General features: G+C 46.1%; 3 protein-coding genes across 5 annotated transcripts; 2 read left to right on the top strand and 1 right to left on the bottom strand.

Annotated features, from left to right (window-relative positions):
• The first annotated feature begins 356 nt into the window (after nt 1-356).
• On the top strand, nt 357-4,027 carry cdc7 (cell division cycle 7 homolog (S. cerevisiae)). 2 transcript variants are annotated; one of them, XM_047026979.1, is made up of 12 exons: nt 357-553; nt 814-917; nt 1,002-1,088; nt 1,193-1,328; nt 1,455-1,548; nt 1,791-1,933; nt 2,024-2,318; nt 2,476-2,577; nt 2,670-2,851; nt 2,994-3,076; nt 3,156-3,305; nt 3,461-4,027. In XM_047026979.1, exons 2-12 carry the CDS (start codon nt 827-829, stop codon nt 3,772-3,774), a joined length of 1,677 nt encoding a protein of 558 aa, XP_046882935.1. In that variant the 5' UTR covers nt 357-553; nt 814-826; the 3' UTR covers nt 3,775-4,027. The 2 variants fall into 2 exon arrangements, with proteins under 2 accessions (XP_046882935.1, XP_046882936.1); XM_047026980.1 differs by having other exon boundaries at nt 802-917.
• A 137-nt stretch (nt 4,028-4,164) lies between these two features.
• Nucleotides 4,165-9,486, bottom strand: glmna (glomulin, FKBP associated protein a). 2 transcript variants are annotated; one of them, XM_047026975.1, is made up of 19 exons: nt 9,393-9,486; nt 8,945-9,026; nt 8,571-8,696; nt 8,363-8,476; nt 8,158-8,266; nt 7,786-8,047; nt 7,540-7,639; nt 6,883-7,064; nt 6,679-6,732; nt 6,534-6,564; nt 6,350-6,439; nt 6,230-6,271; nt 5,999-6,072; nt 5,824-5,908; nt 5,600-5,709; nt 5,367-5,430; nt 5,147-5,282; nt 4,904-4,986; nt 4,165-4,802 (listed from the first exon to the last, which is right to left on the bottom strand). In XM_047026975.1, the coding sequence occupies exons 2-19, from the start codon at nt 8,981-8,983 to the stop codon at nt 4,713-4,715; spliced, it is 1,791 nt and encodes a 596-aa protein (XP_046882931.1). In that variant the 5' UTR covers nt 8,984-9,026; nt 9,393-9,486; the 3' UTR covers nt 4,165-4,712. The 2 variants fall into 2 exon arrangements, with proteins under 2 accessions (XP_046882931.1, XP_046882930.1); XM_047026974.1 differs by having other exon boundaries at nt 4,904-4,989; nt 9,393-9,485.
• On the top strand, nt 9,459-15,093 carry rpap2 (RNA polymerase II associated protein 2). Its single transcript, XM_047026970.1, has 12 exons — nt 9,459-9,553; nt 9,783-9,825; nt 9,956-10,070; nt 10,237-10,335; nt 10,478-10,543; nt 10,638-10,726; nt 10,857-10,892; nt 10,995-12,054; nt 12,277-12,371; nt 12,546-12,626; nt 12,768-12,836; nt 14,445-15,093. The coding sequence occupies exons 1-12, from the start codon at nt 9,508-9,510 to the stop codon at nt 14,587-14,589; spliced, it is 1,944 nt and encodes a 647-aa protein (XP_046882926.1). The 5' UTR covers nt 9,459-9,507; the 3' UTR covers nt 14,590-15,093.
• Nucleotides 15,094-15,232: the final 139 nt, after the last annotated feature.

The raw sequence follows: 15,232 nt of genomic DNA, 5'->3' as shown, positions 1-15,232 counted from the left end.
GATGATTCAACAATATATTTATCTGTTATATATGATTTATCATAGCAAATGTGTCTGTCAAAAAATACTTTCCAAGGAACTTCATTGATGGGTATGTACAGTAAACGACAGGCATTTGCCAGATGCACTCATACGACAGATGAATAAAATATGAAGTTAAACTCTAAACCTTGTTAATATATAATTATTCTTTCAATTCCTACAAGACTGCTCCCTATACTGTATAGCCTAAACGTTAGTTTATTGTCATAACTGAGAGTTTGTACGTTTAAATAGCTAATTTCGCTTTTACGTTTAATGTTTTGAGCAAAACCTTTATTATAGTTGTGCCAAGTTACATACTCTAATCACAGACGTGACGTCAATCCACGTCAGTTTTAGCGCGGAGTTTGCTGTTGGCGGACAAAACCACACAAGAGACTGAGTTAGAGGAAATATGTCTGAAACTGTCGGTTGTAATTCCTTGTGTAAAACATGTATGCTTTTACTTTGTGTCTGATATAAATCATTTGAATCTGCTCAACTATTAAGCCAACCAACTTTATTATACAAGGTAAGTTGTGTTTCTGTTCGTTCAACTAGCAAGCATAGCTAATCTAGCTAGTCCATCTCTTGAATAACATGACAGAGCTAGCTATCTTTATTTGGAAAGGAGTAACTAATATAGCTAGCCAACTTCCTACAGTAAATTTGCACTTTTCGAACTGCCTGCAAGATATCACACCGCTTATTTTTGTACCTGACCTCTGTTTAGTTTTTGCCACCTGCAGAAATGTTAATCTTTGTATTCGTCTCTATTTGATATCCAACAAGTGTCTGGTTAGCCATGGAAGAAACCGGTCCATCTCGCAATAACAGCCAGAGCATCGATGGCCACGTTAAAGCAGACAAAAAAAAGAGAGGAAGGAAAGTGTCAAGTAAGTCTGATGTCAGTGTAGTCTAACTATCAATGTACGGTTTAAAAGTTATGTACCTAAACGGCATGTTATGTCTGGCTCCAGGGGATGTGGAGATGGACATTGAGTACCTACAGAAGGCAGTGCCACAACTCTCCAAAGTATTTCGCATCACCGACAAAATTGGTGAAGGTAGGATATTACCTTAAAACATATGATGCATGTTAAGGATTCATTTCTACCCAAACTACCAGGAATTTAAAACAGTCAACTTAAACAATGTATGCGTGTGTCAGGAACCTTCAGCTCAGTGTACCTGGGTGAAGCTCAGTTGATAGACGGGAGGAGAGAGAAGTTTGCCTTAAAGCACCTCATCCCCACCAGCCATCCTGTGAGGATCGCAGCTGAGCTCCAGTGCCTTACTGTGGCTGGGTGAGTCCCTACCCTCACGGTCACAACACTCTTTAGTTAACTGCAATGTAAACTAAAACCAGGATCAATAGCATGTCTAACTTTTTTAAAGTAAATTTTTTTCTATATCCATATTTGATTGTTCAGTGGGAGAGAAAACGTAATGGGGGTGACCTACTGCTTCCGAAAAGATGACCATGTGGTGATTGTCATGCCCTATATGAAGCACCAACCCTTTGTGGTGAGTGGCCGTGAACACAAGCCAGTGGCGTGTTCAGGGAGTGGCCTAGGGTGGCACGGGCCACCCCTGAAATCTGATTGGCCACCCCAATATCTTAAAATATGATTGGCTATATGCCCAGTCAGAGGCGGGCCACCCCTGGTGCCACCCCTGTTAAAAATGTCTGGACACGCCCCTGAACAAGCCACATCATGTACACAACTTACTTACTGATAATAACTAATGGCATTTATCCTCCCCAGGACATCCTTGGCTCCCTGAGTTTTGAGGAGGTGCGTCTGTACATCTACCACTTGCTCAAGGCCCTCAGACACATCCACCAGTTTGGCATCATTCACAGAGACATCAAGCCCACCAACTTCCTGTACAACCGCCAGGAGAAAACGTAATGAAAACAGAGTGAAGTTGTATGACGCGCTTGAACACCAGACAGTTCATGAGCAAGAAAATCACATTGCCGTCGTCATCTTTGCAGGTTTGCTCTGGTGGACTTTGGGCTGGCCCAGGGCACAGTGGACACCCAGATTGAGCTGCTCAAGGTGGTGAAGCAGAGGACCACCCAGAGGGGTGTGGGCTCCACAGGGAAGAAGGACCCACAAGCACAGCCACCCCCAAGGGCCACCAGATTACCACTGTCAACCCCCCCCCAGCACCCCACCACCATCCCAGCACCTCAATCCTCCTCCTCTTCCTCCTCCTCTACCTCAGTCAAGCCCCTGGCGAAGAGAGCGGCCACGTTCGCCTCCACCAACCGCACCAAACGCACCAAGGTGGCACTGGGTGTACAGCTCTAACTACATTTGGCTACTGTCCCGTCACATACGTCCCCTTTACACCGCTTTTGTAGTGATGTTAGCGTCAGTGCCGTCGGTAGTCATGGATTGTTTTTGGATTGGTGGGTGAGTTGTGTGTGTCCTGTCTGTCCAGGAGCTGTCAGGTCTGTGCAGAACCCCACGGGCCGTGTTTGGAGAGAGGAACCTCAACAGCTGCACCCCCGTCCCTGCCAAGTCTGCAGACACTAAGATACAGGTGATCATTAACTTTCTCACTTCTTACTCTAAAGACTGACAGACAAAAGCTTCAATACAAATCTTTTTTTTTTTTTGTCTTTGTTTGGTCAGCTGGTAAAGCCCTCTAAAACTGAGGACCCTGCCGCACGGACGTTTGTCTCTGTCATCCGGCACCCTCTATCTGCAAGGACCCCAGCCAGCGGCCAAAAACAACCAAGGACCCCCGTCGTTAACTTGGGTCTCACCTGCAACTGCTACATGACTGACCGTGTCTGCAACGTCTGTATGTCGAGGTGAGGACTTGAAACCTCCTGTGGATTGAACCTACATCTATTTACTCCTGCTGTGGATGATGATGCCAGTCATGGTTTACTGCTTTCGAAAAGGAGGTCGTCACTTCTTAGCTTGACAGCATCCTGATATCGTCTCCCACAGGAAGCAGCAGGTGGCACCCAGGGCTGGCACTCCAGGGTTTAGAGCTCCAGAGGTCCTGACCAAATGCCCCAACCAGGGCACAGGTGAGGAGCCACCCTTACACACAGAACACACACTCCTCCCCACCCAGGCCAGGCCCTTACAACTGTTTCCTGTGCGTAGCCATAGATGTCTGGTCAGCCGGGGTGATCCTACTCTCTCTGCTCACTGGCCGCTACCCGTTCTTCAAGGCCAATGACGACCTCATCGCCCTCGCCCAGATCATGACCATACGGGGTTCCAGAGAGACCACCCAGGCTGCAAAGGAGTTTGGTACGCTCAACTTGAATCACTCAAATCACACCCTAGTGAGGCTTGTGTAGCATTTAACAGCTTCTTTTTTTTTTATCATGTTTTGTGGCTTGAAAGGAATGGCGCCCTTAGTAAAAAGACAGACGTTTCCCATGACGTTCTGTTTGTCCCTGCAGGTAAAGCGGTGACGTGCAGCTGTGAGCTCCCTCGTCAGGACCTGAGGACTCTGTGTGAGACCCTGAGAGGGAGGCCGTCCCCAGACGATGATGCCATGCCCCTTCACCCCCCCAACATAGACATCGCCAACCCCCAGGAGGAGCCAGGGGGCAGCAGCGCTGAGGAGAATGTTCCAGAACCTCAGGATGAGGGGGGCTGGGACCAGGTGCCTGAGGAGGCCTATGACCTCTTGGACAGACTGCTGGATCTGAATCCAGCCACACGGATCACAGCCCAGCAGGCACTGCATCATCCACTGTTCACAGGCTTCTGACACCCACTTGGAACTTGTGTGTCATGTTCTGCTGTTATAGTATTGTTTGCTGGAATGTTGGCATCAAACTGCCATAGCCTCCATTCCTAGCTATAACATGAGTTATGACTGGATATGTGGACTTTTTAACCTGAACCACTGCCTGTTGATGTCAATGACTAGGATGTTTTATTAAGTATGTTGTTGGAGAGGATGTGATTATGCTTGTTGTCCCTTTGCCAAACTATGAACTGTCTCAACTTGAATGTGTGTGTGTGAGACTGCTTGAATTGTCTGTTGTACCTCTATTTATTAAATATTTTTGCTCATGACATGTATTTGGAAAAGTGTAGGCTTTCTAATAAACGTTTTGAAAAAAAATGTACATTCAAGAACTACAGATCCAAACCACACAACTGGGTTAGAAAGGGTAGACTGTATTTACCCACACTATGACATGATTTACCTGAATAAGCCAAGAAAGCTGGTATGGGGGAACAAAATGACAAGTACGAAGAATAGCAAAGGAATTGTGAAAGCAAAGCCCTAATATGAATGAATGGAAGTCACGTCTAGCATTTACGTTTTAAGAGGTCACAAATGACCCCTACACCCGCTCCACATCTGAAGACTTTCACAGGAAGGTATTCTGAACATCCAGTGCAACAGGATGGACAAGGGTAGAGGTCTACCGATTTAGTGAAATGACATAACTAAAGAAATGACAGTCTTGTCCTGCTAGTCGAAGCTTAAAGCTGTTCGTTCCATAACAAATGACAAAAGTGCGTAACAACCTCAATCACATACTGTAACTTTGCATCATGACCCCAGAAAAGTTAGACTTGAGGTCGATTAGGCCCAGAGACCTAAACGAATGGAGGCTCCATGGCTGGTGGAAGTGGCTGGTGCGACACAGTGGCAGGGCCACCTGGCTCTGAGACTGCAGCCGCCCTGGTTGCTCACGCTTTGTCTTTCACCTCGATGATTTCCTCGATGCGCGCGAGGACACTCTCAATCATGTCGAACGTGTGCAGGGCCGAGTGAAGAACCTATTGGACGATGAAAAATGAGCCAAGCCGGCCATTGGATTACAAACACGGTATAACAACATGTTAGCAGCATGATTCAATTGCCCCCCGAAAAATCCTACCTGTAGCTGCATCTCTGGCGTCATGTTCGGCAACTTCTCACTCCCCACATTGACAGAGCACACTGAATCTTGTATCTGGGATCCTGCTAAATACATTCAGAAACAATATAGCTGGCTTAAATAATATGCTGTAGGTTAGTCAAGTTCGTTGAATTCAATTTCTTGCACAAAGATAACACAAGAGCACTAGCTAATTTGCTGCTGTAACAGTTTGATTGGCGTGTCTCCTTGGAGAGTCTTTACCTCTGGCGTTGGTCCTTTGGCTGTCCTTGGTGCTCCTGAGCTCAGCCTCATAGTGAGCCTTGGACATGTTGAGCCCCACACGCAACGGCTTCATATAGTTATCTTCTATCTTATACAGCTCTGTCCAAATCCCTGTCTGAAAGCCAGAGAGATTTGATTACATTTGTATGCCATTCCAGCAGATGGGAGGAGCTGTCACCAGGAGGTAAGGAGGTGGTACCTGGTTCTCCCACTCCTTGTCTCTGATCAACATGTACCGCAGGAGGTTCAGAGACTCCATGACCCTGCGGAGCACAAAACATGTTCAGGTTTCACTGTACCCAACGTGCAGGTTGGATCAACGATAGGTTTGCCTCCTGAATGGATTTGGTTATCATGGCAGCGTCTCAACGTTTTGCCATGCCTGCTGAGGTGACATGCTCGGAGGCTGGCGAGTGGGTTCCCGTGGCTCACCTGTCCAGGTTCTGAAGGAGGTCTGTCTCCGGGCCCTGAGGAAGACACAGCACCAGGCGCAGCAGGGGGAGCAGGTGGAGCCCCAGGAACCACTCGTTCCCCTGACCCGGCTAAGAAGCAGAGACACGGCCGCACTAAACAACTATCCTGCACACCCAAGTCTGCGGGGGGGAATTCTAAACAGAGGGAAAAGTCAAAGACAGAAAAGACGCTTCTTCACTTACCTTCAGTGAAAAGTCAATCTGGTTTCTGATGTTCTTGATGATGTATCCCTCTACCCCTGAGTGGTGACTTATCTTCAGCATACATCTGAAATAGGATGTTATGACAATGATCAGCCTGTTCCAGGAAGAAGGTAATATACAGGGTGTCTAAACCTTTATAGAAGGGGAAACTTACTGGAAGAACTTGTATTTGGCTTCGGTGTCAAACTTATCGATGCTCAACTGCAACAATTTTAGTCCTTTAGTTCTCTGTGAACAAGGGACATACTCTCAGCCAATAGTAAACAGCCACATCCTCATTAAATAGATACCGTAACTCACCAGAGCTTGTTTAAAATAATGACATAACCTTTTCACAAGGCAAAATTACTACATTGAGTCATATCCAAGACAATGAAGCACTTACCAGGGTCTCTATCGGGCACAACGTCATGACTTTCACCAGGTTCTGAGATGAGAAGTAGACACTAATTAGTGAACCGATGGACATGCACTCTATGATAAAGATAGTGGGCAGCAGTCTGACCTGAGGGACACTGATGAAGGACTTGAGCTCCAGGAGCTGCACAGAGAGACTGTTGTCCTCCACCCGGGCCAGGCTCCTCTCATACAGGTCCTGGTGGAACACCAGAGAGACATTTGGGTGAAACGTCAACATTCAGTGTTCCTTGAAATGTATTTATTTTCCAATCGGAGCTCAGCAAACTTACCAGTCCTTTCTGCAGTCGAGATTCTTCCGTTCTAGGAACAAGAGACAATGTTAGATTTGCGAACACACCCAAAAATGTATTTTCAAGTATAACACCCCGGTCGTTTTTTGCGACACTGGGAAGAGGAAGACAACCAAAAGTGTACCTGCTTAAGAAGAGGTTGACGTAATCCATATTACACTGAAGAATAAAGACCGGGCTGAAATTGGAACAACATTCAACAGGGTTACTTACAGGCTTCAGGCTCTCCACCATGTGCGCACACAGTATACAATGCTGCATGGAGACACAGAGTTATGATGGTACTATGCTACTTCTATCTTGGGGTACCTTGGCTTGGGTCTCTCACCTGAAGACTGAGGGGAAGGTGTCCATGGCTAGGTGCTGGACAAACAGCAGATAGGCCAGACTGGCCAGGGACTCTTTAGGGTAGCGCACCTCCTCCTCCAGGAAGCCTGGCATCTCCCTCCGACACAGCAGAGAATGGCACAGCAGGTTGGGAATGGACTCACCAATGCCCGATAGAATATCCTGCAGAAGCCGCCAAAGAACCGTTATGCAATGATATTATTGAGTATTCTTGGTCAATGATGTGGTAGTAATGTGATAGCGGCTTCAATGTTGGTGTAACAAATCTGTTCTGATGGATATTCACATATTTTAATATTAGGATACAACAAATCTCCGTTACAGGGCCCTAACAGTAAAGTTGTGTAAATAATTTATTTGGTTTATGGATACAAACTTATTATTAGATGATCAGTCTTTGTTTTATAGGTTAAATTACCCAATTTTAAGACATCCCCAAGTCGGATACTGAACTAAATGGGAAATGGTATTTCAGAAGAGTGAAATTTTAAAGGGGTCTTGTGCCACTAACAGAATGGTTAAGCAACACTGTCTTTTCCCATCCTCAGTAAAAAAAAGAAGTTGAAAAAAAAAAGAGGAAGATGAAGTTGGGACAGACAGGAAAAGCATGAAGTGCATCTTTTTCCAAACCTCTTACCAGGATCTCTGTGGCAAAATCCCTGAGGGGCGACTCTGCCAGAGTGGCTGGATCCCTCAGCTGCACCTCCAACAGCGGCTCACACAGACACTTCATGCAACTACAGAGACAGACAACACGCCTCTGATCAAGGCTCAACCCATAAATAACAATAACAACGCCCACAAAGCTATTTCGCTCAGGGGAAATCTGAAATGACTGGGACTTGTCAACGTGCGTCAGTCCAGGGAAGCCGTGCCGACTCACAACTTGAGCAGCTCCGTCCTCAGCTCGTCCTCCTTGGCCGTGTGAGTGAGCGTGCCGCTCCGGGCCTGGAGGTTCTGCTTGGCCTCCGCCACAAAGGGCCTGACGAAGACCAGCAGAGTGGAGCAGCAGCGACACAGGCCAAACACATCGTCCTCCTCCTGCTCCCTGGTCTGGGGCACGGGCAGCCTGGCCACCTGGCCCAGCAGGGTGGAGAGAGCCATGCCTACCGAGGACGCCTTCCGCCTCCCCAGGCGCAGCAGCACTGGGGAGGGTTGTTTCATGGGTCAAGATGATTCACCCGCTCTATGTTGACATGAATGTTGCGTGCCTTTCATTAGAGCTTGGGATAGTGTGTTTGTGTGTTCTGCTTACCTTTCTGTAGAGGCATCAGTAGAAGGATGACCGTCTCTGAGATGGAGTCAGGGTGGGCCTCCTCGACCTGCTCCAACAAGCCAACCAGCAGCTCTTTTGGACTGCAAACCTAACCAATAACAGGATGATGCACGGTAAAGTATACAATGAGTCTAACTGTGCAAGTGAGTTTCATAAGGAATGACCATGTGAATGTTAAACACACCTCCACGAGGTGTGTGAAGATGGCGAGGCAGTGTGGAAGGTTCTTGTCTTCCTTCTTTAGCAAAATCTGAACCAAAGGACCAAGCAGATTCCAGCCCATACATCTCACAATGTCCTAAACACAGGAGGAGGGGACAGTGCATAGTAATGCAAATACAATGACAATGGAGTGGAATGCCTGATAGCAATTTCAGGCACTTTCCCCTCACCTTATTTTTCTCATCTACAACAATACTCAGGACCTGAGCACTGTCTCCCTCCTCTATGCAGGCTCGCCCTGCAATCTGGAACACATCATAATCTTCCGATGTGTAGTTGTAATCTTCAACAGCTTGCTGTGTGTGTGGAGAGACAGAGAGAGAGACAGAGAGAGAGACAGAGAGAGAGAGAGACAGAGAGAGAGAGAGAGAGAGAGAGAGAGAGAGAGAGAGAGAGAGAGAGAGAGAGAGAGAGAGAGAGAGAGAGAGAGAGAGAGAGAGAGAGACAGAGAGAGAGTGAATGGAGGGAAAAGGGGTTGGGTTGGACCGCCATTTGCACATGCTCATGCTCGAGTGAAGTCAGTGGTGGCTTCTCTAGTACTTACACATCTCTGGACGACATCACTGAGTTGCTCTAAAGCCATGCTTGCTGCAGTGCTTCAGTCGCTGTCCATTTACATAGCACTTCTGTAAGAAAAAATGCACATTCGATCATATGGTAGTCAAATATGAGTGACAAGCATTGAGTGACATTATCACCTTAAATTATTTAAAAAAAAACATATAAACAAGATTTTATACACTATAGTACTGTTTGGTTTGCCACACCAACAATTCATCAAACTGACTCAAGTGTGTTTGACACATGCTTTGTTTGTGCGTAGTTAGCTAGACTAGCTAGCTGACTGTCATGCAAAAAATTATATGGCTAGCTGGCTAATTGCAGTTTACATAGACACCATTCGTATAATGTAATTGATCAATTGTAGGTTCGGAAGGCCATGGTTGACGGTGCTCATTAACGTAATACATTTGTTAAAATGTTTTACTTACAAGTCTAACAGGGAGGGTGTCAAACAGATAGTCGCATGGGTTTCTGACGTGTTCTGTATGTCTAAACTGACCCCAGCGACTTGCTGTAGAAACGTCACCGGAGAACAGAGAAAACATGGAGAGAAAACGTAGCACACGTTCCTTAAAATCTGGAATAAAGGGTATGTTTTTGTAGAAGATAGTACTACATAATGACACGACGTGTTTGAGAATATCAGTGGGTATGAAGGTCATCGGAAAACATAAAAACATGCAAGATATCTTGCTAATCTATTGCGTAAACTACCAGGGAATGAGGTTGTCTGTAGACTAGCAAAGGTTTTGGTGGTAAAGTTGATATACTGACAAGATCTCTAACTAGTAATTACGTTGAGAATTTTAATTTTTCAGGTGGGAATGCCGTTTCCTCTCTGGCTGCTATAGAAGAAACAAGGTATTTTCTACCTTTGATTGTATCGATTTGAGCTATGTTTAAAGTTGAGGTTGCGGGTTAGTCCTCAGTTACAAAATAAAAACATTAATTAAACACTGTAGTCTAATATGGTCCTCCTGTCCGCTCACAGGAGAGGGATAGTGACAGAGACCCTGAGAGAGAAGCTTGAACTGGAGAAGAGGGCCCTGCAGGTGGTTGAGCGTCTACTAGAGGATAGCGTGGCAGATGACGTTCTGGTTGATTGTGTAAGTACAGTACAACTCTTGATAAATGTGTCCTCATTTTGTGAAAACACGCTCAGTGGCCAAGTTAGCATCATGTTGTGTTGCTCATCAGTGTGTGCCCTTCTATCCATGAAGCAGGTGTGTTGTGTTTTTAAAATGATTACTAACCACTAATCTGTGTCTGTAGGCTAGGTTGATTACCACTGGTGATTACAAAGACACAATTGAGGAGAGAGCCATAGCAAAACTGTGTGGCTATCCTGTCTGCTCCAGTAAACTGGGCAATGTAAGTTCCAGGTCTTCATACAGTTGAAAGGGGTAAACAACCATTCCTTAGTGCTATGACAAGGGTGATATGGAGGTTTTGACCATGGATCAATGCAACAACAAAAAAAGTCTAACTTTCAATTATCAAATGTTTTTTTTAGGTTCCTCATCAAAAGTACAACATTTCCACCAAGACCAATAAAGTGTATGACATTACTGAACGAAAGGTGAGCATTGTGAAACAGACATGCCAAAGACAGTGAGCAACAAAAAAAAAAGGGGTGATGGACTTAAACAAATAGAATTTTCTGTCTTATATAGTGCTTCTGCAGTAACTTCTGCTACAAAGCCTCCAAAGCTTTTGAGCTGCAGATACCAAACATCCCTCTATGGCTGAGGCACCATGAGAGGTAAGAGTGCTTCCTTTCATTCTATAATGGGACATTGTAGTGAACATACCATATAGTTTTGGAGGAAAGCACCTGACACGGTCCTCCTCAGTCCCTGGTCTCTCCGCTAATCGAGTTTGTTTGTCTACAGTCTTCCAGAAGTGATTCTAATGAAGAGAGGGGACAGGTATGTCTATTTTAGCTTCTTTGAGAATGTAGAATCTTCCGTAGTTCCTTCCAGTAATGCTTGACGGATTCCTCGTCTCTCCTCTCTCTCCCCTGCTTGCAGTGGGTGTGCTGGAGAGGAGGTGAAGCTCAGGGCACGGCGGCTCAAAGAGCAGGACATTGAAAACCCGGTGGAATCGGAGGCTCCCAGAGACCCCAGACGCTCCCCTCTTGGACTCAGCCATAGTGACAGCAGTGACGAAGAGCAGGGCTTTGGCTCCAGTGGGGTTTCCCAACCACCCGGACCAAGGGTACACTGGGGCGAGCTGCCCACAAAGAACACTGGCGAGACCAAGCTCCAAAAAGTTGGAAGGGCTAATGTCGGCGGAGAGAGTAGAGAGGAAAGGAAGGGAAAGGAGAAAGGAAAGACTGAGGAGGAGTCAAAGGAATCCCAAACAGGGAGGCGCACGGAGTGTGTTGGACCCCGACATCCCACATCAGGGGCTAGTCACCCCAGCGAGCAGCCTCTTCTCCTGGAGGAGAGAGGCTCCCCAGAGGGCCAGTCTGTGGAAGAGGCTGCTGATCTGCTGAGACACTGCACCATGCAGGACAGGCGAGCAGTCCCAGCCAACCCTCCTGTACACAGGGACACGACCCCAACACACTGTAGACGGGAAAGTCCCGCGGAACCAACTCCTCCACAACACAATAACCTCCCTCCAGCATCACATCCCCTGCCCGGCCTTGACATCACCCAGGTGGGCATGAGCAGGAGAGGAGCGGCTGGGCTCCGTGGTCTCCTGAAGACGGAGGTACTGACGGACTTGATCCATGTCAACCTTATAGAAGGCCTGCGCGGGACCTTCAGCGAGTGGAGGACTGAAGAAACAATGAGGTTCCTATATGGTCTAGACCACAACTCTAACCCACCACTGACGGAGAGACAGGTGAAGATGGAGGCGGAGGAGGAGGAGGAGCTGGATGAAGATGATCTGGACGATGTGGTGGAAGCCAAGGGCCAGGGGGGAGAGCCTGGGCACTATGGGGGGGCTTGGAGACCCTCGGCTCCTGCCCCAGACTACCACACCCTGCGTAGGCACACGGAGGAGCAGGATCTGAGGGTGAAAGAGTTCTACAAAGGCACATATGTTCTGCCTCAGAATGTTGGGCATGGAGATTCAGAGGTGAGTGTTCTGAAAAAGCTTGCAGTGAGTGCCAGTGTCCATAAGGGGGTGCTCTGAATAAGGGTTTGTTTATACAGGAGAGCACTATACCTTCCAAGTGCGGATGCTTTCTTCATTAGATGATCATTTATGATTTTTTATATATATTCGAGTGTTTCGTTTATCTTTTTACACATTCCTCTCTTTTTCTCTCTCCCTATTCCTCCTGACCTAATGCTCCAGGACCAGACGGGGAAGGATCTATCTCTCCCTCTGGTTGACTCCCATGCCCAGCACCTCATCCAGAAGCGTATAGCCATTGAGAAACTCACAAGAAGGTACGGGGAGATGTCGACACAATGTCATGGAAGGCATGGAGCTGTCAAATTCAGTCATATATATTGTATATATATATTCTATATTGTTTCTTCCATATTATACATATATATATATATATTACATATATATTTACTTCTGTGTCTCCGTGTCTGTCCTGTGTACGTGGACTTCAGTCTCGGAGTTGTTCTGGGACCGCTGTGTCTCACCATGAGTGACGTCTTCAGTGACCTCAGCAGTCTGGTGCGGACCTTCAGGTCAGACCCAACGTATACAAACAGTGTATTTCACATGATGGTCAGGTGGTGCAGAGAGTGGTTGAGTGAGTTGAGTGACTTGAGTGACTTTCAACTACCAGAATACCATGTTTAAATCCTTCTCTCTGTTTTGCTTGGCAGATTCACCAATACCAACATCATTCACAAAACCCCCGAGTGGACCCTGATTGCTGTGGTGCTCCTCCATGTGTACGTGTGTACGTGTGTGTGTGTGTGTCTGTGTGTGTGTGTGTGTGCGCGTGTGTGCGTGTGTCCCTGAGTTGTATGCTATGCAGGGACAGCTGGAAAGCCTGAGCTTCTGTTGAGTTAGTCAAATAGCAGTGCAGAGGAAATCAGGGATAATTGTTTTCCTCAAGGAACACCCTCTCAGCAAACTTCATGCCGACAGATTTGACTATATCTCTGTACCTCAGTCATACCCATGGTCACGTGTGTGCCATGGGCTATTTGCAATTTGAAAAAGTAAAAATCATAAGCGTAGTTTTCACACACAACAACCACAACCAGGGGATAGTTTTTTTCACTCAAGTCTCACCTTGAGTCTACCTACAAGGTTTGCAATGTGAGTCTTGCATTCTACTGCCCATATTGCCCCAGGATAGATAGAGTAGGACTGTATTCATCCCCTAGAGGAAATTGCTGAAACTTGGGTAGGATGAGGTGACATTAGCTAGAATACGTATTTACCAAAAACCAAACTCTATGCCTTAAGGCCTGGCTCAGAGTGTGAAGAGGGCATTGTTTGCCCTGTGCCAGATGGTGTGTGTGTGTGGGGGGGGGGTGTGTGTGTGTGTGTGAGCGCACACTACTTCCCCAGATTCCCCAGAAGTTTGCAATCCTAGCAGGCGCTGTGCGGACAGTTCCGTGCTGCTCCCGTCTGTGTACACACAGACGCTGTGCAGTCTTATCTCCCTGATGGCCCTCCTCTAGATCCGTGATGGAGGGACACACACACAGGAAGGCCATGGGAAACATTCCACCTGACCCCCAACTGATCCGTACACCACCAGAAGGAACACGGAGCTATAAACAAGCTCTGATTTATTTATTTATTTCTCTGACTTTCAAAATGCGGACTGCTGTGTAACAGTACACCAATATTGCGCAAAATAATGAGGTTGTCGAATCAGATGACCTTATTTTGTGTGCCGTCGTAGTGTGACAAACGAAAAATAAAACGAGATGGATAGTCATTGTCATGGGGATTTAGTTATAAATATTATACTCCTACAATTGTCTGAACTGTTTCGGAATCTATTTGGTTATAGTGTTTCATGCGCATGGTTCAAATGGTCTTTGTTGCCACAGAAGTGTGTCTGGCTCACGGACATTAAACCCTTTTTGTTAAAGGGCTTCTCCGAGTTTATCATCCACTAACCCCTCAAGCAACGATACACGTCTCATGTTATGTATTTCTCCTGGTCCTACTGTTTCTACCCTCTTCATGAATAATTTGGGTGGCTGTATCTGTCTGCTGTGTGGCAGCTGTAAAGTTAGTCTGGAGTCTTTTGTACAGGTCATCTGAATAATGTATGGTGCCCCTGCAACACTAGACCAGGACTGAACCGGAGCTCCACATGCAGACACATGCACAAGAGCGGGGAGGGGGATGGTGGAGTGACATGACAGGAACCCCAAGGCCCTTCTGAGAATGACTCCCTCACCCTCCAATGAAACCAATTGAAAACAATTGTGTCAGCCAAAAGCAGGATTGATGTGTAGTCACTGTTGTAATGTGTTGAGTTGTATGTAGCAGGTTGTTGGGTTTGTTTATCTGGGTGTTTTCATGTGTTGCAGGCTATCGGAGGTGTCTCCCGAGGTACAGAAAGCCCTTGAGAGCCCAGGGTCTGTACAGTACCTCTCTACTCTTATGGACAAACTCACCATCAATGCTCAGGACTTGCAGAGCTTAGTACAGCTGCTCAAGGCCCCATCTCACTGACACCCATACCAAATTTACGATAGAATTTAGAGACCTGGGGGGGCTTGTGCAGTCATCTACTGATAAACTGTATAATGGAATATCTTGGGTTTATATTCTTTGGTCCTTAACTAATTTACAAATATTTTTCCAAGCATTAAAATGCACATTATTGAATCGTGGACTTGTGCATGTGTTAAGTTCTTCCAAGTTTAGTAGATCAGGTCTTTGCAGTGTCTTCTGTTTTTATGACTTTGACTGTAATGCCTAATCACTGTGTACACAATCTGTGAATAGATGTCTAAATCAGAAGAGTTTAAAACACCACATGTTAAACCTATACCCTGTCTCTGTACAACCTAATAAATTACACTCAATTGCCTTTTAGGATACCTTTTAAATGATTGGACAAAAATGGTGACGCTATTTTCCTCCCAACTTCCTTCACAGGAACTTTATGGTGTCATAATTTAATTTGTTTGAAGTGTGTTAACAAAGCTTGGGTGAGAAAATATTTGGTGTTGACCAGCTGGCGCGCGCAGAGTAAAATAAAACGAGGCCTATAACTTTGTTTCATGTCATTAAGTTGAAAGATGTGTTTTTTGTTTAGAAAATAGTTTAATATTAATGTGCCTTTCAGTCTTAAGAGACTACTTTCAAAAAA

The sequence above is a fragment of the Hypomesus transpacificus genome, chromosome 10 (assembly GCF_021917145.1).
Source record: "Hypomesus transpacificus isolate Combined female chromosome 10, fHypTra1, whole genome shotgun sequence".
Lineage (NCBI taxonomy): Eukaryota > Metazoa > Chordata > Actinopteri > Osmeriformes > Osmeridae > Hypomesus > Hypomesus transpacificus.
The sequence above is the reverse complement of the archived record's forward strand: the minus strand, read 5'-3'. Positions and strand labels throughout refer to the sequence as shown.